Source organism: Oenanthe melanoleuca, chromosome 1 (assembly GCF_029582105.1).
Source record: "Oenanthe melanoleuca isolate GR-GAL-2019-014 chromosome 1, OMel1.0, whole genome shotgun sequence".
Lineage (NCBI taxonomy): Eukaryota > Metazoa > Chordata > Aves > Passeriformes > Muscicapidae > Oenanthe > Oenanthe melanoleuca.
In genome coordinates this window covers 40,653,869-40,679,524 of record NC_079333.1, presented here as the reverse complement: position 1 = coordinate 40,679,524, position 25,656 = coordinate 40,653,869, and the positions used below count along the sequence as shown (strand labels likewise).

The 25,656-nt window shown below is 39.4% G+C and overlaps 1 protein-coding gene across 3 annotated transcripts in view; it reads right to left on the bottom strand.

The window, feature by feature from the left end:
* GRIA4 (glutamate ionotropic receptor AMPA type subunit 4) overlaps positions 1-23,939 on the bottom strand; it is a 210,966-nt gene extending 187,027 nt beyond the window's left edge. For all 3 annotated transcript variants that reach the window (XM_056498542.1, XM_056498549.1, XM_056498559.1), the window contains exons 1-2: positions 23,733-23,939; positions 22,418-22,576 (exon numbers count right to left, since the gene is read on the bottom strand). In XM_056498542.1, coding sequence (XP_056354517.1) covers positions 22,418-22,576; positions 23,733-23,820 — 247 coding nt within the window. In that variant the 5' untranslated portion in view covers positions 23,821-23,939. The remainder of the gene's footprint in view (positions 1-22,417; positions 22,577-23,732) is intronic.
* Positions 23,940-25,656: the final 1,717 nt, after the last annotated feature.

Genomic DNA, 25,656 nt, shown 5'->3' with positions numbered 1-25,656 from the left:
TTACAGAAAATTTTACTGTCATTTTGATCTTTTTAATCAAATGCCACCTCTCCAAAGGACTTTGACAAATCCAGTGTCCTGAAGAGCTACTTGCTCCACTTGGATTTTCATTGACAGAGCAGTCACAAGAATCTTAAGGGGACAGGGAGTTGTGCAGCAACTTCATAGCTGCATAAAGGGACTAATTTTACAGTTAACTGTTTATTCTGGGCATCCAGTACATTGTAGTACTACCACCTGTGACACTCCATGCAATGCACCAATGTCAATATATGTTCTTTTATTATTTGCAGGAGTAGAGTACACCAGTGAGTACTACAGTACAAATTATTGTCATCTGAGACTTCTAAAATAAATGTGAGTTTTCCAAAGATGCATGAGGAAAATTGTCCAAATAACTTTTTTTTCAGTTTGTTTGAAACTCTGCAAATGAAGTCAACGTATTATGGGGATTTTTACTTTACACTAAAACAGTCAGAAACATATCTGTAGGTAAAAAAAAAAAATCTTCTGTATTTGAGTAATTTCATTGTTTTATACTGAATTCAAAGTAGTTTTCAAAACTGAAATGTCAAATACTAAGCCTAAAATTGGTATTCAAGTATATCTAATGTGAAGGAGATGAGAGAGACAGGGAGAGAACATGCTATCAGACATACTCATAAAACCTAAATGGATTAATGAAATATATCAATAGCAACAGATTTGCATGTTTGGCTAAATGATATTTTGGAGGAAACATTTTTTCTGGTTTAATCAAAACTTAATGCAGCTTTCCTCATAAACTCCAGAAAAGCAACAGCCAGTAGCTGAAGATTTTACTCCTTCCCATTAATTTCATAATTTAAAACAGGAAAGATGCTGTAGGTGATGGATATGATGTATCTCCAGCTCCCTTCCCACACCAGGATGCTAAGAATTTCAGGAGGAAACACAAATTCAGAAAGGGATTATGTAAATTCCTGAAGGAGAGATAAACTGATTAAATGTGTCACCATGGCATGGATAAACACACTGGCTCCAGAAATCTCTGCATCCTGGTAGAAATGGCACAGTGTAACTATTCTCATGTTCCAGTGCCCTGGACTTGCTTCTTTTACTTTCCTATTTGTCTCATGGCAGTGAATCCTTTCCATCTGCTTTTTACTTTCCTTCATTATCTTGAGTGAAAGAGACCACATTAACAACAAGGCTGCTTCACAAGTCTGCAACTCCAGGTGTGGAGAGTACTTTCCAAAATACAACCCAAACTACTGAAAATGAAAATTTGATAAAACAATTAAGATCCAATGGTAATTCAGATAAATGTCAACTCAACCTAGTTAACTTTGTGTAAAGTCATTTTCGTTAAAAAAAAAAGAACAAAACAGTCTGACAAAGAGGAATCTAACATCAAAGACTAACAATGTCATGTCTTGCTTTTTTTGTTTGGTTGGTTTTTTGTTTGTTTGTATTTTGGTTTTTGGTTTGTTTTTGTTTTTTGGGGTTTTTTTGGGGTTTTTTTTGGGTTTTTTTTGTTTGGGCTTAAAAAAAATAAATTGCCTACTGCCTCCACCCTGCAATGCAGGCAGAATTTTAATATTCCAGGTCTGTGAGTGTATTTCTGGTGGCAAATAATTTGAATTATGTTTCAGGGGTTGCAAGGCACCAGACACTCCTAAGAATTTTGTGTCACTGGAAAGTAATAAAATGGAGAGGAAATTGGGCTGACACAATTCTGGAACTACAGGAATGCAGCTGACAGACCTCAGCTCTTATCAGTCTTTGACAGGTGCATTTAGGTATTCTTGGGTTATTGCTCTGGGACCTATTAGCCTCTACTGAGCCCAGATTTCTCCTTTTGCATTCAAGATCATGCAGGGATAGTTGGGGCATGTAATTTAATAGAAACCACCAGAAAGTACATAGTTTCTCACATCCCCAATTTTCCTTCCACCCTCAAAAATCTCCTCACAGAATAAAATAAAAGTTTTGCTTTATCTCCCAGGCATAAAAAAGCAGACACTGCATGTCAGGATGGCAACAGAACTGCTGTATAATTTATTTCCCTATTGGTTGTTTCCTTTGCAGGCTTCTTTTTCAGGGTTCCCAGACAACCACAGTATGTAACTGTGGACTTGGCAGCTTTACATTAAAGGCAATTTTACTGCAAAAGGTGACAATAGATAGCACCATGGATTTTATTTTTCGACCTTTCATATTCCTGACCTTAAATATTCCAGTTTCCAACTGCTGGCTGTGAAAATACCTTTTCCTGCATCATTACTGTTGCAAAAAATTTTAGAAGATGAAAAATAACTTTTTGGTGTGTCTGTGCACCACCGGATTTTGGATTATACTCTTGAGTTTTGCTGTGGAAGTGCCCATTGCCTTCAGTGGGAGCATTGCAGTAATGGATGGGAAAGCAGCAAAGATGCAGCACTGACACTCAGAGATGAGACACCAAGGCTTCTTCTCTCCAAAGTTTTGAACATACAGGGTTTGGCAACATAAGGTTTCATCCAAGATCCAATGCAGAGAAGTTTGTGAAAGAATTGACAAGAGTTTCTGGTATTTAGCCAAAGCCTCTAGTTGCTGTTAGCTTGGAGGCTGGCTTCCTTATTTTAACAGTCAATGCATATTTTTAATTTCTTGTATGGCACCCCAGAGTACAACATGCTTGTTTTAGCCTTCAGGGAGAAAAGTACTTCACCTGAAAGAAACTTAGCAAAACAACATAGAATCATAAAATCACAGAATTTTTTTATGTTGGAAGACACCTTTAAGATCACTATGTTCAACTATTAGCCAGTTTGTCTTAAAAAAAAAAAAAAAAAAAAAAAAAAAAGAATGTGTCAAATGTCATCCAAACACAAAGAAAAAACACTAGTACTCTTAAGGCAATGCCACACTAGCAATTTAATGATGTCCCGAAATGCACAGTAAATGTCTTTAGGTACTCTGACACGTTTTAGAAAAGTCTGTTTTACACAGAAATATCAGGTAAATAAATCAGTTTGCTAGTTCTGGGATGGAAGATTCCTACCCCCACCTGGGAGGGGGAAACCCATAATATTATCTTGATCACTTAGGTATCTAGCACATCAGCAAATCTGTGGAAATTGCCTTGGCATATGTAGAGTGCAAAACAGAAGGCTTGGGAGGTGAGGATGTGCAGGTGGTATTTGCCATTTTGGGAGGGTCACATGCCCCAGTGTGTCAATTCTTTTCACCAGCTCCTGGATTAGACAGAACATTGTCTCTGCACCATGCTGCCAGGTGGTACTGCCACACAGACAGTGCCAAACCATGGCTTTGCTCCATGGCAGAGCTCTGTGGGACTGTGTCACCACCCAAGCCAACAGTAGAACAGCTCTACAAAAGTACAAGTGTACATGAAGATCTGCAGTGGACACAGTGGGGTAACTGTGTCCTACCCTGCTAGGGTTCTCACTTCTGCACTCCATCACCTACCAAGGGTAACAGGCTGTCAGCTAAGGAGAACAGAGCTATTAATGGATCCTGTTGCAATATAATGCCTCGTTAACAGAGCTCTCCAAGAAATCAACAACTTCAAAACTCCCATAATCAATCCAATTTAATCTGATATATGCTCTGTCAAATTGCATTTCAAAAGGCTTTTATAACACCAAACTCAGTTATCTAATAACAGCATTAGCAATGTTAATTTTCTAATCAGAACGCAAAATCATTAATTAACCATGCCTTCTCTAACTAACACAAGCTGCAGTTCCTAATCAGTAACCCCATGAATCCTTTGATGTTTATGCATAGAAAGGGTACACTCTCCTCTGAAAATACCTGTGAGGCTTTCATTAGTGCTGGTGTTTGCATTGGACAGGAATTGCTTCCCTGGTTCTGGCCCTTCCACCCTGTGCTATTACCTACAGCCACAAGAGGCTGATGATGCTCAGCAGCATGAGCAAGCTGGTCCTTGCTTCCTAGAAACAGGTGTCCAAAGACACCTCAGGTCAGTCCCAGCAGCCCAAAGATGTTGGTTTGCCATGTCCTTACACTAGCACAGTGGTGCACAGAAGAGCCTGTAATTGCAGCAGCATTGGGAACATGCCTCAGAGTAAGAATGGTAATTTTGCCTCAGGTAAAGCATCCACCTATCTCCACTAGTGCCCAGAAGTCAGTAATTCCCCTGAATATTCTCCCCTGAACATTTGCATTCACAATTCCTGAGTGGTCTGGACTCATGGATCTCTGCCAGTGCACAGCTAATCTGAACTTGAAGCCATGCAAACTGTTGGCAACCCCCTTTTTCTTCAGAAAAAGGTCCCTCAGGACTACCACTTGCCATGCAAAACCACATCTGTTTGTTTTTTCATTATTTGTTTGTTTGTTTTGATTCTGCTTCTTAAAAGCTCTGTTGAGGAAATGCAGAAAAAATAATTAAATAAATAACTTTAATTTACACCATTATTACTTTAAACTCTAAAACTTCATTCCACTCTCTGGAAACAATTGTTTCCATACTTCAATTGTCATTAAAAAGTCATCAGAGACATAAATTTTCCCTTTAAACAGCCCAACAATAAACATAAGATTATTTTCAGATTTTTTTCAGGCAAAGATTATTGTGCCAGAAGTTTACACTACATATTTAATATATTATTAAAACAAAATTTAAAAACAGAATAGTAAAGCTAAAGTTCAGCAACTGTTCTTGACATTTACAATCAGGGAATTAATTTTCCTGGGAAATACTGTGCTCCATGCAACAGGAATAGGCCCTCTAAATTGGATGATAAACCAACTAGCAATTATCTATCCCACTAAAATTAAATGACAGCTTCAATGTTTCAAGGGAAAATAAAACATATTGCTAAAGCTATAAACTTATTCATGACCACACTATAAGATGAAAACAAGAAAGTATACACAATTTTAAATTTATTTTCATAATAATAGATTGCCATGTAATAGCTTATTCACTCTTTTAAAAATTTCCTATTTTTCAGACAGAGAATGAAGACAACTATAAAACACACCCATCATGAAGTTTCTTACACCTATATCTGAGTAAGTAAGTGGCTTTCAGGCTGTGCTCCATCTGTCAAGAAGCTAGTGAGGGAATTTAGTCCTTTCCAAGCCTGCTGGCAATTGGTTCCTTAGCCTCAAGCAAGTATTTCACTTTGTTTTCCCCATTTGTAAAATATTTGTGTTTTGGCCTGAGGAACACTGAAATGTCCTGAATGCCTTGTTCAGTTAAGCATTTTGAAGTACATATGCTTAACTTTACACATAATTGCAATGACTTTGACATAATAGGTTTTCTTGAAAAAAAAGGAATTTTTTTTTCTGAGATGAGCCTTGAAGAACATTTGTAGCTTGTGTTTTAAAGTGGAAATGCTAAAAGCATACTGGGTGGATCATAAAGTAATGATTATTTTCACTCTAGCTTGGCTACAAGTAACTTGCAACTAATAGGGTGTAATGTCTTTTTGAAGTATAAAAGTGTCCCCTTAAACTCTCAGATAGAGGGAATAGGACCATAACTGAGATGATTATGCCATTAATTTCCTTCTCTTAAACATTTTTGTGTATTTTCAGTCTTTAAGTAGCAGATCACTGCTGATGAGAACATCTAGATAAGATGAAATTTCTATGTTTGGTACATTCATGAATAAACTGTTGGAGATTGGATCTCAAGTCATTTTGCCATGGCATTTCCCTAGGAGATGCTATTGCACACACAGCATACATTGAATGAGAATTGAACCTTTCTGAAATTTGCAGCTGTCCTGGAAATCATAAAAAAAGTTGGTTTTGGCTAATTTTACTTATTTTACAACCAAAAATGGAACCAGAAGTTGATAGCTGAAGTCACTTCACCAAACTACCAACTTTGTAATTGCATGAAACCGTTTATGTGCTTCAGCAGAAACCCTACTGCCCTTTTTGTCCAAACAAAATAAACTGCCTTTGGCCTTTGGTGATACAGCTGGGGGGAAAATTCAGCCCTGTTTTTCAGAAAAGTGAGAACACCCACTCCCATTAGCTTTGTGGCTGATGGAACCGTGTGTGATTTCAGCACACCACTCCTGGAAAGACACCAAATGCCTGATCAGTAGAAAATGAAAGAATCATAGACTGGGTGGAATTGGAAAGAACCTGAAAGACTGTCTCATCCCAACCCCTGCCTAGGCAGGGACACCTTCCACTAGAGCAGGCTGCTCAGAGCCCCATCCAGCCTGGCCTTGGACACTGCCAGGGATGGGACATCCACAGCTTCTCTGGGAAACCTCTCCCAGTGCCTCACCATCCTCACAGGGAAGAGTTTCTTCCTAATATCTAATCTAAATCCCAGCACAGCTTCCAGGAGGACCTGCTCCATGACTTTGCCAGCCAAGGTGAGACTCACTGGTCCCTAGTTCCCTATATCTTCCTTTTTTCCCCCTTTTTAAAAATGGAGGTTATGCTTCCCCTTTTCCAGTCAGTGGGAACTCCACCTGCCTGCCATGACTTCTCAAGTATGCTTCTGAATATCATTTTATAAGCAGGTGTTTTCACAGTAGGCAATGGGGTATCTGGCAGTAAAACAAGTTAATGGCCCTGTAATTCTGTGCTCCCCCAGGCTCTCCAAACACCCAGCTGTGGGGACTAGAAGAGGCCATGGAGCCTCCCAGCCAAGCCCTGATCCAGACAGTCAAAGAACTACCCCATTTAGGAGCAAGGTTAACATACATCTGATACTAAGCCTCCATATAGTATACTGTATTAAATGTCATTTCCATCCTAAGCGTCCCAAGACACCTCCACAAGAAAAAAGAATATAATGAACAAACAAAGAATTTCCATTTTCTATCTTCCACAACATCTTTCATTTAAGATGGTATTTCAAGCCATGGGCATATACACTGCAGAGGTGCCATTTATTCACCTTTAGGTTAAAAGCATTCCTAGTTACAATAATTACCTCTAATGATCTAAAATTATGTGCTCATCATTTTCTTATAGCTGATTACTTCTCCAAAGCCAACCTGATGGTTAGGCAATCGTGTGCTCTGCTATCTAGCCTCAAGTTTCAGCTGAGTATGTGATATACTGAATATATATTACACTCCTCACATGCTACTTTTAATTTAGCCTGAAAAAAACCCCAAACTGTGGATTGTATGTTAACAACAGAAAGACTGTGAAAAGTTCATTACCTAAAGATGGTTCTATGTCATTAAATCAATGACATATCATCTATCACACCACCCAAATTGATAAGCAATTCCTGGTATATTTATCATTAAGTCAGTTAAATTTATATATTCAAGAACAAATGCAATGGATATGGTTAAGAATTATTTTATTTAATACATCTGAAGTTTAAATGGGTGCTATTAAGTAACTAGAGAAATATTTGCCACAGAACATAACATAATGGCTGATCATGTAGCTTTTGCATTCAACAGCTCACAATATACTTAGAGCTCAGTTTCAGAATTCTGAAGGTTTGTGATGAATGTACATTTGTCCTATTTCCAGCCCCTCTTCCTGGAATGACTTTGAGAGTTCAAGACAAATAGCTGCAGCAAGACAAAATGGAGGAAAGAAAAATTCTACACATTCCACTCCAGCATCTATTACCTATGCACCATCTCCCATTTATCTTTCTTGCTTGCAAAGCCAGCCCAGTCTATTTGTCTGCCTCCTATTAATGAATTATGAATATACTTGATAATTAAAATTTGGTATTTACAATCCTGGCTGTGCAGTGGCACAATGTGTGATTCAAAGCTGTCACTCTGTGTTAAAAGCAAGGTATGCAGACCTCCAGGTCCCTGGCAGCATTTCAAGATGCCTTGCTAGAAACACTTAGCAGACACTCTCTTTTGACATGGCCACAGTGTATTAACCCTGAAGAGCAAGAAGAAAACCCACATTATTTCAAGGCATACAAATAAGCACCAGTTATTTTGCTTATTGAAAAGTCTGAGAGTTTCCCTCTGAAATCACCTATTTTTGGAGTCACTTATATTCATCTTAGTAGCTGCAACTGAACTTTTAAAGCAGAACTCTCCCTGCAGTAAGCCTGACGCTGATAATCAGCATTTTTAGGTTCTTACCTCTATGGAAGAAATGCTGATTTCTCTCCAGCCCTGCTGCCTGGCCACCTCCCCAGGAGGGAGGTAGGTGGGCAGCTCCATGGCAGGCAGCCACAGAGGTGGGCAATGCTCCATAGAGATGGAGCTCAGGGCAGGTTTGTTCCATTACTCCCAAAGAGCTGCAGCCCCCTCGACTTCTGTACAATTTTACCAGTTAAATCTCAGCCCCATCTGATAATCAGCCCTACCTGTCCCCCCTCCCCCTTTTTTTTTAAAGATTTTTAAGATTTACGCAAGTGATTCTTCGTTATTAGTTTTGAATTTTAGAGAAAACATCCTCCAAAAAACCAAACAAAAAACAAACATTAAAGCAAAACTATCATCCCAAGCATATCTGAGAGATCACACCTGAATGCTCACATCTCTTGCTCATGCTTGATCACATCACCATCCCTCCTCTCACAAACACATGCATGCTAGAAGGACACGTTCTGCCCCCTCTGCAAAGGACTTTCCTTCAGGTCACAGTTGGTCTTTTTGAACAAAGAATGCAGAAAACACTGATGGTAGGTATACCAAAAATATGAAAAATATAAATATATAACTCATCCCTGGTAGTTGGCAGGCTCCTTTCACAAAGCTTAGTGGAAGTGATGGCCCAAGAGAGAAAGGAGAAGGAAAGGCAACACCACATCATTCAGGTCACTGGGACTTGACTCCACTCATCTCCTGCTGCCTGTTCTTATTTTTCCAGGGTGCCCTTGCTACTACCTAGACCTGAGAGATCTGCTGTAGCCTCCTGAGATCCAGAGTGTGCTCTGGGCAACACCACAGACAATGACAGAGGAGCAAGAGGGGCAGAACAAGCTGCTGAAAATCACTGTCATCCTGTGAGCAGCATGTGGAGTGGAACAGAGGTGACTCACTAAATACTGCTACAGTGCATATGCACTATATCCATGAATATTAGAAAACAATAATTAAGTTGAAATAGATAAGGACAGCACCTAAAATACAGTTAAATATGCTAGTTGCTGCTCAGGGACAAATTTCACTTCGGTTTTAATCTCTGCAAATTCTGAAAACTGCCTTAAGTCTCTGAAATGTCCCCATCCTGTGAGGGACAGCAGAGCACTGAACCAAAGCTTTGCCCCAGGAATTTCCAGCTGCTCATTTTTTTGTTCTCACACTGTGTGCTCTAAATAAGGAATTGGATGAATATTACCACAGAGTTATTATTTCTGTCATAAATTTTCAAAACTACCTATATGAATAACTGTAAGCCAAAGTCCTTCAGGGACTGTCATAAATCCAGAAGCTGTCTGAGTGCTGCATTTAGTATTTTGATCATTGCAGTGGCTGGAAGTAGTACAAAAATACATGCACAGAGGGACAGCTATACACATTTACACAGACTTCTGGGCAACAGTTTCAATCAGAAATTAACAACTTGGTCTAAGCAAAAAAACTCCCACCCAGGCTTCCAACAGTGTTTTGGAATTTGCCCTGCCAGGATGTGCAATGCCTGAATTACCTTAAAGTCCTGAAAAGCATCTCCTTAAGGTTTACAGTTCTCCATATAAAGTCAAAATACAGCATTTTAAAGGTGTTCAAATGTTTTATAGAGCTTTCTCTACATACAGATGGAAGAAACCAAGTAAGATGTTTTTGCACGTATCTGCAGCTCAATGTAAGACACCATCCCAAAATGACCAAAAAGACACCAGGAACCAAAACATCTGTTTGGTGAGGTTGAAGAGAAGAGAGTGAGAAGTATTACAGCATAATCTCTGACATTGCTTTTTCATGAAATGATGATGACCAGTAAAAGCATTTCATCCAGTGTGGCACTGGGAATGGCCACATCCAAGCTGTCCTCAATGGAGGTCTACTATGGGTAACAGCTGGCTACATAGGGAGAAGAATTCTGGTACATCCTGGATTTTTGGAAGTTTGAGCCATTATCTTCTCCCTTGAAGTCAAGCATCAGGATAGACACATCAATGGAAGTGACAAACAAGCCTTTCAGTCACCCATGCTACAGATGCAGGGAGATAGTCTGCTTTCTTCCTGCCTTCTGACAGGTTTTGGATGCTTCCATCTCTGTCTGCTGAGAAAGGTGAGAAAAAAGGAGCAGGTTCCCACTAAAATCTAGAATAGCTCTTTATTCTCAGTGTGGGAAGTTACAGTCTATATCAACAAGAAAAAAAGAAAACAAAAAAAACCCTAGGATTTTTAATTACTTTTCTATTTTTGTCTCAGTGAAAAAAACATAGCATGACTTTATAATGGTCACATACTGTAAGGAACTTACCATCATCACAGCACTAACAATAGGTACAGAGTTTTGAAAGCTTGACATTGAACCTTGTAATTTTAGTTAAATGTGAAACATTTTTATTGGGGCCAAGAAAAGGCCTCAAGGGATTTTATTTCAGCAGCTAGAAACTGCTAACTTACTGTGCCAATAATCCAAGTTTGCAGACAATACCTTCCCAGACAGGAAGGCAGTTTGTTATTGAAATGCACATCTTTTAAGAAATTGACAGGCTTAAAGCTACACCTGTGTGTTACATTTTTGGTGGCACACACTTCTTAACTAGTATGTCTAAGACCTACATGATGTGCAGTCAAGAAAGGAAAATATCTTATGTAAGCATGCTCCCTCTGAACTGGAGAGATTACCCTTTAATGTTCTCCTGTCTTTTATAGGCATAAAAAGGAAAAAAAAACTTCTTCATGGTGCCAATTCCTCTTATTTGCATTCTCTTTCATGACTTCATTTGTTCAGTCAATTGCTCACAGACATGAATAGGAAGGTGGCAGTACAGCCCTGCTTTACCATATCAAATACCAGGGAGCAGGAAGGTGAGGCCCTGGAGAGCAGTTTCTCAAGGTGATGCTGCTGACAGGGGATATCCACACCTTTTCAAAGGGGTAACATTATGCTGGATCTCATTTTAATCTCACAGACACCATATAAGTGCAAGGAACTGCAATAATTATTATTATCCTATTAATGTAATTGCTGGAAGGATTTTCTGCTAGTCTCCCATTTAGCATAGTATGTGAAAGGCTGACAAAGAAAATGTGATTAAGGTGTGAAGCTCTAGTGCCTGCCAGCTGCTCTGAAGAGCAAGAGATTCCCATCACAAACAGTAACTGAATGAATGATGGACTTTCAGGTCATGAGGAAATAAAAAAAAAACATCCTTCAACATCTGTTAGAGACCCAGAAATGAATGGGGGGAAGCAATCCAGTTCATCTGCATGAACTGTTTTTTATGGTACAGCACCACCACTCCCTCAAAGTGTTTGCCATGCTGAAGTCCAAGTCTGACTTGGGGGAGTAAGACAGAGATGGAAGCAGGCAGAGTTTTCCTGAGGTCATATGAGGATGCAATTTCTTTTTTGTTTGTAACCAAGAAGCAAAGGTTTTATGCTCTTTCCCTTTCCTTCCTTTCCTGCAGTAGTTAAGCTGACAGTTACCTGCAATCAATACATTACAGGAGCTAATATGCTGCTGTGGCTGCTGGTGCTGAACCCAGAAGCCACAACAGCCTGTCCCCAGCTGTGGGGTGGGGTTGGGACCTTGTGACTTCACTTCTGGGATGCCAGGATCCTCTTCAGTGGTGCAGAGCATGGGAAGCACCATGTCAGCTGGCTCCACTGGTGCCGCTTCTTGAACACTGTCCCCATTTTCTCAGATACAGCTGGAGCATGTAACAATAAAAACCAGGGAGAAGAAGATAGCTGATGGAAGAGAACAGAGTTTTCTCTAGGATCAGTATTTTATAGTCTTGTGCTATTTTTCTGTAACTCCTCCTGTGCTTCACTGGATGTCTGGTCTAGGTGTTACTTCCCCCTCTGTACAAAGTTTTCAGCTTGGCACAACCACATGTTCACCTTAAAGCTTTTTAAATACATGTCAGCTCACACCAACTATAATCCCTAGTTCACAAGCACCAGCCACACCTTCCAGCTGTTTTCAGAAGCAGAAAATTCCCCATGCAGCAAGTAGTGCTCCATGTCAGTCTGTTCTCTGCCCTTTGAAATGTCTTTCCCCAAGACCAAATAATGGTGTTTCCTTAATACACAGCTCCTGATGTATCTTGAGCCCCTTCTCCCTCCCAGCTGGGGATCAGTGGAGGGAAAAGAGCAACTTCAGGGGCAAGATCTCAAATTCTAAATTACAGTCCTTACTCTGGATAACCTCTCATTTCTGAGTCTGCAAAGGTTCTTGAAGACCCACCTCCCACCTGGGCTCCAAATCACCTCCCACAGCACCTGCTGAAACCTTGTCAATTATCTGCTGCACACATGCATTTGCATTAACTGTGCCTGTTCTTTTGCTGAGTTATCTGAAAACAACTTTACATTTTTCAGCTGATTTAAATAATAACTGAATAATAAATAATTTAAATAAAGCATTTAGTGGATGGAGTGGTAGTACACAGAACATTGTAAATATAGCTATTACTATAACAATGATTAATTGTTGAGGTCTTCTTTACTATTTGTCCCAGTTTTAGTGACTTACAGTATCAGAAAAGAAAGAGTTTGTCCTTTTTTATTCTTTCCATATACATTTCTTATTCAGAACAGTGCAACAGATCATCAAAGACAGCTATGGGAGTATTTCTTGTATTCCTTTATTCAGTCTTTTGCTTTCTGCAAATATTCTTGTGTTTTAAATCTCATTTATCATCGTGTTTGTGTTCAGGCTCCAATCTTGTCCAACACACAAAGCAGATGAAACTAGGGATTTCCAAAGCTAAATTCATAACACTTGATATCTTAAGCTAACAGCCCAAAGCCTCCAGGTGAAAGCAGTAATAGATTCACATCCTCTGTGGCTCATAGAAAGTGAAATATGTACAACATATATGACCATTAAGTTGTATTTGTAGGTAGATGAGTCTGTGAATACAAACAATGGGGATTACCACACATTTGTTAGCAAAAATATACTTAATGTTCTTGGAACACATTTACCAAGCTTGTATTACTGTTGCTTCTAGCCACAGTCCCTGCTGGAATTAGGAGATGTCTTTTTTCTTATGAGAAGGAAAAAGCCCTACCATTTGTGACCACCATAAGTATTTTTCAAAGGAACTTGAAAAAGGCCCCAGTAAGTCCTTACATGTCTTGCCATACCTAAACCATGCTACTAAGGGTGTCCCCAGCCACCTTTCTGTGCTGGCAAGACACAGTTCCAACCATCCTGACCAAACCTCAGGGGCTCTGGGAGCTGCACAAGTCATGCTGATTTTGGTATCCCTCTAAAGTAAAAGCCAACAATGAACTCAGTAGACTTTTTCCCCCTTGCCTACTCTTTATGGCTCCTACATTCAACACAGATAAAGACACTGGATGACATATCTCAATGAAGTGTTGATGACAATTTACCTGATATTTTTTTCAGTCTTCAAGTCAACACTGGATTTATTTGGGAAAAAAAAAGGTATTGAGGCTGGCTGACAAGCATCTTGATGGTCCCACTGGGTGACCAAAATGGTCCCACCTAGCCTTAATCTGTGAAAATTATTGCATTCTCTCTACACTCCCACTTATTGGTGACCTTTACATTTTCTTTGTTGAAGCAACGATGCTCGTAGCCATCAGTCAATATTTCCTCCCCAGACTGGTTTCACACCTCTCCTACATCATCTGGAATGGACCTGTAGCTTGGATCACTTCCATTCAGCACTACACCTGAACTTCCAGACACACTTTCATGGGATACATGTAATCCTACAGAAAATGCCAATGAAGGTCCTCCCAATACACCCCTTATGCTCTTTTTCTTGGACTTTTGTTGGTGCCTCCAGACAGCAACTCTAATTATTAATTAATCTATATAATAACAACATATCATAGGGTATTACTCTGCTGCTTTTACCACCTGAGAGAAGCACAGTCCAAAGATACTGATTTTTAAACAAAGGACCTGAGAAAGAAAAACCCCTGACCAGCTCTCAGCTGGAGGCCACACAAACAGCTAGATACAGAGACAGTGTTAACAGGGTGTGCAAACAGCCCCAAATGCCAGCTTTTTACTTGGCTTGTGCTTTCTACTTGGAGGAGAAGTGGGAAAAACTCCTGAGTCAGCCAAGAGCCCATGACTATTGATTTTTAAAGGAAATTATCCTCCCAGCTGCAGTGTTTTTGAAAAGTCCACTCTTAAACACTCTTCTCAGGTTTAAACAAATGGAAATTACTGAGACTGAAGGCCTTTATTAGCAAACCTCTCCAGGACACATCCACACAGAAAACCTGGAGGAAATCACTGAAAGAAGACCCTGCACTACTCTGCTGAGACTGAGGGTCTGTAAAATCTTCTTCCCTTTTCACCTCATCAACTTAGGTGAGAAAACAGATTTCAGTTTATTGATAGGCACATGCTATTTAAAAATCATGATAGCTTTTTCTCCTGGATTTTACATTAATGTATCTGTGTTTGATAAGACCTTTCTCCCCCATACTCAATGTTTTCCAGACCTTAACACAGCACCATCCAGATCCATATCCCAATTTAACTAGTAGTGTGAAACACCTGTACTGGAAAGCAGGAATATTAAAGTAGCACAGGAAGCTTTTGGGGAAAAATAATATGCTACATTTTGTACTTTCTTTTCTACAAGAATTTCCTCTCTTTCTGCTGTTTTTACCTTGCATATGTATTACCTGAATCACTTTATCCACTGGGAAAGCAGATCTGACCCTGACATCAGTAGAATCTCCAACAAAAATAAATCATGGAACAGTTTGGGTTGGAAGGGGACCTTGAAGATAGTAAAAAATGAATTATAACGCATATCTGAGAAAGAAATTAACAAAACCAGAATATTTTTTATAATAATTCCTATCCATTTTGCATAATAATTTCTAATACTAACATATGCATCACCTTTTACATTACAATGTGAAGATGTAAATACCATATCCTTGAAAACTGTGGTAAGCAAAGCATAAAGGTCTCAATTCTTCCAGCAATTAGCTCTCTACCTGTGAACTTTCCTAAAATTTGATGGATACTCATTATGCATATCTCAACCTTACATCAAGAATGTGTGCCAATAAAAATGAAGCTGCAGTTTTATGGGTTTAAAAGTTCACTATGAAAATACACCACAGAAGCAACTGGAAGAGTGTGCATGCAGAAATGGCACAGGATCTACCCCACAGGGTGTGAAAGCAAGAAACAGAGAGCTGTTATAAGTAGTTAAATAATCATGTCTTTTAATCCATCTTCAAAATGTGCTTAAAGCCTTTCCTCACGAACAGCCTAATAAATAATCTAGTGAAAAGTGCAAGTATTTTTTCTTTCTCTTGGGCTGTATTTGTATTTACAGGAAGAAAACAACTGCATGTTGGCCATGAATACAGTGAAAGGTACTGCACGAGCCTGCATGCTCCAGGAGCAACTGCTGCATACAAATACAACATTGAAATAGCCTGTGGAATGAAAGAAAACAGTAGCCCCACTGACTTTCTTTGTAAACAGGCCATTATGTACCAGGGGTTCAATTGCTAAACATGTTGGTTTTTAAAAATAATAGGAGTTAAGCAATTTAATATATTTTAAAATTTGAGCTATGAGATGAAAAATGAGAACAAATTCCCCTTGCAAATCAAGTGGATTCCTACTACTCCTTCTTTTTAAGAGGTTCCAATCTGCAATCACTGCTCAGGTAGAGCCCCTGTTTAAATCACAAACAGATCTGTCTGGGAGGGAAATGCCTGCAGGACAAGGGCCAGTGTTTGCATTGGAATTTGTTAATGTTAGCATGGCTGGTCAAAGTCCAGCCATTGCAGTAGCTTTGTTGCAAGTATCCTGGTATTCCCACTTGAGTCCAACATAAAACTTAGCTATAGTCAGCTCTGGAGAAACTGGTGAAGAGGAAGGATGAGCTGGGTCTTTCCAATATGTTGCCAGGACAAGGGTGACAGGTATGTGTCACTCTGGTTCCACCTTCTTACCATATGGACCCTGAATTATTTGTGCAAGTCAGGCAAACTCCACCTGAACTATGGGAAAAGAATAGGGAAGAAACCCAGTTCTCACAAGGAAGCAGCCCTACTGGCAGAAGACACTTGCCCCATGTGCTATTTCACAGAGGGGGACAGATTTTCCCAAGTGCTCAGCAGTAAGCAGTTCCCAACAGGAAGGCAAGTGATGCTAAGGACTCTGGAAAATACCAGAATGTCTCTGAGTGCCAAAATGTAGGGTAGGCTTTCTATTCGAACTTGGATGCCTGAAAGCAGACATCACTAATTTAGAATTTTTGAGATTACTCAACATGTAACTGCATTGGCAAACAACTTAATCCACATCAACATTGATAAAAGCCAGTAAGATCTTTATAAACCATAATAAGAACCAAAATCTATGTAAAAACCTGAACTAGATAGAGGAAGACGTTAAAACTTCTGAGAAAATTATTAAAAGTAAAGCAACGCCAGAATTTCAAGACAAGACACTGTGATCAGATGCTTTTTAGTAAATTTATTTTCCAAAATTCAGAACAATTCTTGATTTACACAGGAATAAATTATCTAATTTGACTTTGTGTCCTATGACTTAACTTTGGTATGCCCACCTCAGCTGCAGAAGCAGACTTGGTGCTGTTCTAGTCCAAAATCTTTGCCAGAGGAATGGAAATTCAGAGAGGAGGCCAATCTTTCCCTATAACTACACTGGTGCAATCATAGGGACATCTTCACTTTTGCACTAGCACAAATTGCATACCCTTGAATCAGTCACATATTAAGGAATAGGAACTATGAGAAATGATCCAACATGTTTAAATCCAAAGAATTTCACCTGCTCACAATCTGAAATTGCACAATTCATTGCAGGATCTAAGCCCGTTAAGAAATCAAAGCAGACGTCTTCCCCTCTCATGAACAAACAAGCCTCAAAACAATCAAGACCTAAAAATGAAATGCATGAGTTATTTTGACTAGCATACAAACTTAGATCACAATGATAAAGCTGAAGTTAATCAATTTAATTTACTTGTTAAAGTGCTTTGTCCTACACAAGAAGTACTGCACTGCATTGCCTTCTGCAAAAGGAATGAAAGAACACAATCTTTCTTATTAATCCTATGAAATGAACATTAAATTATTTCTACAGACTACTATAAAGCTTTTGAGTATAAAGCTTTAGTCAGTCCAGTAACATGCTAGGACAAAAGTCGTGTTTAATGCCAGGGAAATGAAAGTTCTGGATTCCAGGGTAGAAATTTGACTGTATGTCAGTGAAGGCCCATAATTTATCATCCCAACAATAACCTTGAAAATTAAAACCAGTCTCTGAGGGATTGGAGATAGTGACAGTTGATCTTCCCTCTGTTGTATGGCTCTTTATAAATATCACATTTAGAGCTATGAAACTCTTTGCATATGGGTGTTCTTATCTCTTAATAATATACAGAATCCTTCTTATGGTAGATGACACCCAAGTGCACACACATTCTTTGATTCCATCAGCAAATGCTAATAATAAAAATGTTAAGAGAAATTGTTTCAATACTTGGGTTGGGAGTCTAGCTTGAGATAAATTCCATGTATCAAAGCAAAACACTCACTTCAAAATGATTTTTTGTAATCAAACCTGTCTTAGAAGGATAAAATTTAATCCAGTTTCATCTTCCTAGCTAACTGGTACACTATTTGCTTTTGCAGTTAAAACCTGACTGTATGTTAACTCCCAACACACTCCAAGCTGCATCCTTGGGAATACCGCACTGCTCTTGATCATAAAACACCATTCAGATGTATGAAACCTCACTTTCTAAATAAAGAACTCCATGGTTTTAAATGACACTGATTATTCAACCAAGGTTACACTTCTATTGCCAAATTGAGTTGTAATTATAAAGCAGAATTAATAAGCAAATTTAATGAAAATCCCATTATGATGCAGCTGAGTAAATCAAAGTTGAAACTCCTGTAGGTAAAATGAAAGATAGTCACAATACAAGGGCAATACTTGTGTGAGTCTATTTCCTCAGCTTTCTGGAGTTCTCAGCAGAAAGTTAACTCCAAAATGGCATTACCTCTCCCCTCAGTAGCATGCACAAGCCAGAGACAAACACACAGAGAGGTGAGGGTGACAAGGGAGGCTCCTGTCTGTCCCCAGGGCTGCCCCTGACCTCAGCAGATCTTCCCCAGAAACTGCATTCCCACCAGTGAGGCAGAACCAGGCCCTCCAATTTCAGGTCACCAACCCCACATAAATCGAGAAGGCAAAAGAATCAGAGACACTAACTCTTGGAGAAAGAGGAAAGTTATTCCAAGATACAAAATTTTTAATTCCAGTAGGCTTTTCTGCTCATTCATGTGGCAGATAATAAACAAGGTTATGTTTTAGGGGGGTTGCTTCTCCTGGGATTAAAATCTAGTAAGAACAGAACTGTGCAAAAGAGGAAGGAAGTGTCTCATTTTCCCTAAATCACACTTATTAGTTATATATTCATCTCAAAACACACATGAATTCAAACACTCTCAAAGAGATAAGCTTTACTTTTAGTATAAAACACTAACAAAAGACTTGAATCAATCTCTCTTCATCCCCTTCAGCCTAATTCTGTGCAAGAGCTGCAAACTGCTACAGATTAAATATTTTTCAAACTTCAACAGAAAAATTCTCAACCACAAGACAAGAGCTGAAAGGCAGATAGTTCTCTGTAAAAATTACAGCACTACCTCTCAAAAGTATTCAAGCATGTTTTAATGTTGACTGCTTTGCTGAGATATACTAATGTACTATATAGAGGGTGCATGGAGGGAAGAAACTTATTTTGCATTCAGCTAAAGAATAAATACATACAATCCTCTCCAAAAATCAGTGTATTGCTCCAACACCTGAAATCAAACTGAATGCAGGTAGATTTCTAATCACAAGCAGCTTTCCTGCTTATAAGTTGCAAACCAATGTATGCCAATAGACAAATGTTTCAGCTCTGGTGTATTGTGTTCTGATGAGTAAGAATCTTGTACTATTCATGTTTTGGAATAATTTCAGTTCTGTCAGTAAGAGGGATTTTCTGAATAATGTATGTAGTGCAGAAGAAATGAACAGAGTTTAAATAAAACACGCAAATGTGAAGGGAAAAGAAAAAGGGTTGAAATCTCCAAAGTGATATAGATCAGATCAATTTTGACAACTCACAACAGATTCTATCTGCTAAGGCAACCTGTTTCATATGTATTCAAGATTTAAAATAAAAATACTAATGTTCTAGGCCTGTTTGAAGAAAACAAAAATGCATAAAATAACCATTGGAAACTAGCTATGACATTGAATACACAAATTATTCCAGTTCCAAAAGTACTCCTGGGTGAACATTTTGATATATGGTTTTTACTCAGTGAAAAGAAAAAAAAAAACATTAAAGTTTTGCCTGTGCTGCAGTGAGTTACCTGCTAGTATGCCATCCATAATCCTTTGGAATAATCTGTCTACTGTCCCTGACACATGCAAAGGGTCAGGCCCTGAATCTTCCCAAGTAACCTCTGCAGCAAATGGAAACAGAAATAGAGGAAACTGGTAATGTCTCAGAGCTTTATGCTTGAACTCACATGAATATTCATCTCGGTCCAGCAGCTCCAAGGCTTTTGTACTGTATATTTGGGGACAATTTCTGAGTAATTTCTACACAAACAGCAAGGTCCAAACCCACCGTTTCACAGCAGTTCAGCAGAGAGTTTTCATTTCATATTACCATGAGATCACTTAATTCAGAGCTGATGGTGGGGGTTTCTTTAATTAGGTTAGGAAAAAACTCACACATCTGTGCTTTAGAAGCCTCTGTCAAGCCAGCAAATTCAATCACATGGAAGCCAGTGTCCTCCAGCTATCAGACAATTGATTTTTGCAGGATTCTGCTCACATTTAGCTTAAGGAACATGAGATATGTTCATTCATTTGTCAGTCAGTTTGCCTACATTTCATTAGGAGAATATCTGTTGCTTAAAAAATATTCTTCAGTAATAAAATGTTTTTAAAAAGAAGAAGTAGTCAGATTATTGGCACAAGAATGCAAAACATGAAATCAAAGCAAGCTTGGACTAATTCAAAAATACATGTGGGTTTAAGTGGCAAGAACATAAACAAGGCCCTTAGGATTACTTCTGTTTAATACAGAGATACAGAATTGCATGAGCATACACACACATAAGCATATAAATTTAATTTTCCCTTTCCTCTGCCTCCCTCCACACTACAAGGATTCATAATTTCTAAAGCCATTAAACATTTTGGAACTGAAACTAGGTTCAGCTTAAAAGGGAAAAAAAAGGATCAGGTTATGAATCACTATTTCTATAAATGACAGCAAACATAATGGGAAAGGTGTTCCTCAGTTAAATATAAAGCAAAAAGCCATAAGGTGGTTGGAATGAGAGAAGAATCTGCTGCAAATAGTGTAAATGAGCAAAGTTTTGGGCAAACACTTTATGAATTTAAGGTGTTTAGTTTTACACAGAAAAGTGGCCCTATTAGAGACATTTTTAAATTTGTGCAAATCAGAATCAACTCACTAACAGTCAAATGGAAACATTAAGCAATATCCTTAATCCAAAAATTAACAATAGCCTGAGAAATTATCAGAACTAGATGATAGGCAGAATCTAGAATAACTGACTTCACCTAAAATTACTGATTTTTATTCTCATCCTCTTTTACTAATAATTTAAGTTAAAAAAGGAACTGTATTATTGATCTCCATGGAATAAATATTATCAGTGCCTCAAAAGTTGACATTAACTGTAATATTTTCTCAATGAACTACAGCTGCACAGATCTGATTCCTTGTGGTTTCAAAGCATCTTTTTAAGGTAAATGTTTTTACTGTAAGGAATTTGATACTGACTTTCCCACTATGCACAATGAGTACATTGCCTTATACAGAATTCACACTTTATGGGACATCGGTCTTTCCTGCATAAAATGAATGGAGCCATTTTGGCAGCTCAGAAGCTTTTCCTCTTAAACAAGGTGGCAAGGTCATCTGAAACTTGAAGTAGCAAGGACTTGTATAAATAAATTTAGCAATCATGCAATAAATTATTCATGAGAACTGCACAGCATATTGTATGTTTACATACTAAAAGGTGCCACAGAGATGGCAGTGAGAAAGTGAAGAGAAACACAGGACGTATTTTAAAGGCACAGTGAGCACTAAGACATTCTCCAGTATGTTTCTATTTTAGACTTGCTCAGCAATGTTGCTTAGTGCATCTACTTCCAGAGGCAATTCACTCTTCAATGAAGAGGAGGAATTCGAAAACTTAAGAGCTACAGAGGAAAACCTACAGAGTCCTGAAACATGAACATCAAAGTAGCAACGCTACTACAGTCTGCAGCTTTGCCCCACTCTATACCACAGTCTTACATAATAACATGAATTCTTTTAAGAATAGAGACAGACATACATGAAAATAAATAGAAATAATAGAAATAATGCCCTCTCAGAGATTAGGCATATCTAGCATGTGTTTTAGCCCCTGGTAAAGACCCTGAGGTGACTGAACTGTAGCAAGTTCAGCTAATTACTTGTCACTTTTTTTTTTTTTTAATAAAAAATAAAGAAATTAAATGTTACCTCATTTGTTAAGGGCATTTCTTGCTCTGTCTTCCTCTCATTGTGTATGTGATTCTGTATGTGGGTATGTGTGTGTTTATAAAATATATAGTAGGATGAGAATATTTGTTCCAGTTGAGGTGGTCTGTGAAATCAAGTAGATCAGATACTAACTTGATTTGGCACCAATGTATGGATGCATAGAGACATATCCACAGGATGTATGCATTACGAAATGGTAAGAGACATTTACAACCTAGAATATAAGAGCAGGGCTGCCTCAAGTGACATCACCAGATCAACTGCAGCGTCAAGCAACTCAGATATATTATCCTGCACACCACTGCTTCCCTGTCTCCTTTCCAGCCATTAGAAAAGCATTTGGGAGCACAAACATTACCATATATTTTCAAATACACGCACAGCATGCACAGAAGCAAACAAGAGTAAGTGTGGGGTTTATGCACTTACTGAGACATTCATAATTTTTCTTTACAACAACAAAATTCATCTCCATAGAAACCAGGAAGCAAGAAACTACAGTAATAACACTAAAGCAAATGTCACATCAGGTTAGTCAGCAGAAGGCAGGAGAGGGGATTTTGCTCCACTATGGAACTAACAAGGACTGCTGCCCCTTTTGCTCTTCTGCAAAGGGTATCTGTACCGAAGACAGACTTCCTGACGTATTTATAATGCAAGATAACGATGTAGTTTCCTGTTCTTTCCACTGCAATTTATGCCTAGGGTGGTCAGATCAGTGGCATGTTTACTTACAGGCATTTGTTACAGCGAAGCTGTTAGCTGTTTCAATGTTGTCTACATGAGGAACCAAATTAAAAGGTGCTTCGGATGCATTGGGGCTGGTGTTATGAAGAAAGATTGCTAATCGAAAAGCAGTGTATTCCTGATCTGTGTTCCTGATGAAGAGACCACCTACAAAAAACAGAAAGAAAAAAAAAAAAAAAAAAAAACAAAAAGCAAAAGAAGCCGGGTAAATCATTTGCAAGCTACTCACTGTCTTGTAAGACCGAGCAACTGTCTCTCCCAAAGCTGCACAGTAAGGCAAGTGCTAAGACTTTAATGGATAAGGAACTAATCGTATTCATAATCACAACCACTGCCTTTAAATCACCGTCCTCAATCGATTTTAACCTCCCTGATGCATTCATGCTTCTTTCCTGACTTCTCGGTTTTCAGCCTTTCATACATAAATGCCCAGATTTGTCATGATTACAGTGACCTTTTAAAGTGTTTAGCCTCCATCTCTCCCTGATACCGAGCACACTGGTAAATCAGCTGCTCAACAGTCTCTCACATTAAGTGGCGGGCTGATTAAGCGGAACGATGCTTTCTGGATTAAAAAAAGGGAATACCAACTTGGTGTTGGATAATCCACACTGGAGAGGAATATAATGAACTTTGCTCCTCTGCAGCCATGTGCAGGCAGGGAGCAGCTCAGCATTATTAGCAGCATCTTTACAAGTCCACAAGAAATGATGCAGTGATGGAGCTGAGCTGGAAAGAATTCAGATAGCTGCGTCCCATCCGAAACACGACCGAAAGGAGGGAAGCAGGAGGCGATGGGAGAGGGGTGAGGATGGGGTACAGGACTACAGGGAGACACCTACAAAACCCTAAACTTTCCAGCTACAGAGAGGAACGAAGGACGGTGTAGCCTTTTACCCCCCCATCCCTGCCGGCTACCGCAACCCCCGGTGCCCAGGACTCGCCATTCCTTCGAGAGTCAGGCAAAAGCAAGGGGAGTCGGAGGGGGCTGAAGCAGCCAAGGGGCATCAGCCCCGAGCGCCTTCCTGCCCTGCCGATATCGCACGCCCGGGGCTGGAATGAGCTCCGCACGAGATGAGCATCCTTCCTCCCGCACGCGAACGCACACAGAAATATTTACACACACACACACGGAGGCACATACACAGAGACACGAGGATGATTCGTGCGGGCATGGAAATGGGATGGTGCTGCAGGAGAAATGTGCAAAAACTGCCTTCAGAGCCTCCTTTCCAACTCACTTCGCAAAGCATTAAAGCATTGAACCTCCGGACACATGCACGCAGCCCAATGCAGCGCTTACCTATTTGAACGCTGCTAGGAAAAGCTCCCATTGCTAGTCCCCAAAAGCCAGAAAACAACAAGACAAGCTGTCTGCAAATTATCCTCATCTTCTCTTCTGCCTCTCTGTCTCCCCTTCTCCCGCTCGCTCGCTGGATGCTGCTCAAAGAGGCATCGAGGGCGAGGAGGATGCACACAAAACCAGGAATAAAAAAAAAAAAAAAAAAAAAAAAAAAAAAAAAAAAAATTAAAAAAAAGGGGGAGGGGGGAGAGAGAAAAAGAGAGGTTTCCTCTTTTTTCTTTTTTTTTTTTTTTTTTCTGTTTTTTTTTTTTTTTTTGTTTGTTTGTTTTGTTTTTTTTTTCTCCTGGTGGATTTGTTTTAGAATTTGTCCGCTATCCTCTCCCGCTCGCGCTCTGCCCCTCTCCCGGCTGCCGCCTCAGCAAGCCACGCCGCCGCGGCGGATTTTTCCCGCAGTCTCCATCGCCGGGGAGCGGAGCAGTGTGTCCGGCCGCGGATGTTGCACATGCAGAAGATGGTGGTGAGTTTGGCGGCGGGGGCAGCGCCCGGCGGAGGCGCGGCGGGCGCGGGCGGACATGCGCCGTGCGCCCCCCGCCGCCCGCACCGCCGCGGGCGGGAGCGCCGCCGTGCGCCCCGCTCCGCCCCGCCGCCGCTCCTTCCTCGGGGGTGCTGTGTGCTTGCTTTGGCTTTTTCATTTTATTTTATATTATTTTATTTTATTTTATTTTATTTTATTTTATTTTATTTTATTTTATTTTATTTTATTTTATTTTATTTTATTTTATTTTATTTTATTTTATTTTATTTTATTTTAATTTTTATTTTATTTTATTTTATTTTATTTTATTTTATTTTATTTTATATTTTATTTTATTTTATTTTAATTTTATTTTATTTTGTTTTATTTTGTTTTAAATTTTTTTTTTTTATTATTTTTATTTTTTTTTCCCCCCCGACTTTTTCCTCGCCCACCCGCGGAACTTTGCGCTGCGGGCCAGGCAGGGTCAGCGCCGCATCTCCGGGACCCGTCCGCGCTGCCCGGCTTTGCGGCACAGCACGGAGCGCATCCTCCACAGCGCTCGGCGCTGTGGCACTCCTGCCAAAGGGAGGGAGAGCGGATGGGAAGGAAAACTTCACCGCTCCTGTGCCGCCTCCTCTTCGCTGCCTCTTTTTTTGTTTATTTTTTTTCTTTTTTTTTTTTTTTTTCTTCCTTAATATTTTTAAGTGGGGAATAAAAAAAAAAAAAAAGCGGAGCTCTAGTCTTTTTTCGGTGCCTTTGAATTTTTTCTCTTTTCGAGCCTTGGAAGTTTCCCAGAGGAGCTGCCAGAAGTCTGGGTCTATTGCAGTTAATAATTAAAAGATATATATAATAAATGATAGGTAATGAAATCATCCAACAATAGCTGTGCATCGGAGGAGGGAGCTTCTAGCTTCACATGTGGCTTTATGAGATATTTCTATCAGTCGCAGGGAATGATTGGAGTTGCAATAGCATAATTTTAAAATGTTAATTGGCAGTATGAAAGAATGTTGGGTTTTTTTTAAGTTGAACTTTGTGCTCTGCTTTGAAACACACGTTTGCTCCAAGATAAGAGTTTTGCCTTCTTTCACTCAAGTTTACTTTCTTAGTTTTTACTGCACCTTGTGTCCTCAAAATCTCCTGTTGCAGGGTGAAAGACAGCCCCTCTATTTGCTGCAGAGAGTGACAGTGATTTGTGAAGGATGATTGTGGGCTCCTACCACATGGGAGAGTAAGCAGAGAACATTGAAAGCAGAGATGTACAGACAGACAGACTTACCAGCATGGACGTGTCCAGCTGTGTGCAGGGCTCTGTGTGTGCGTGTGTGTGTGTGTGTGTGTGTGTGTGTGTGTGTGTGTGTTTGGGAGACTGTAAATAAATTACTTTTTGAAAGATTTAGATCAATG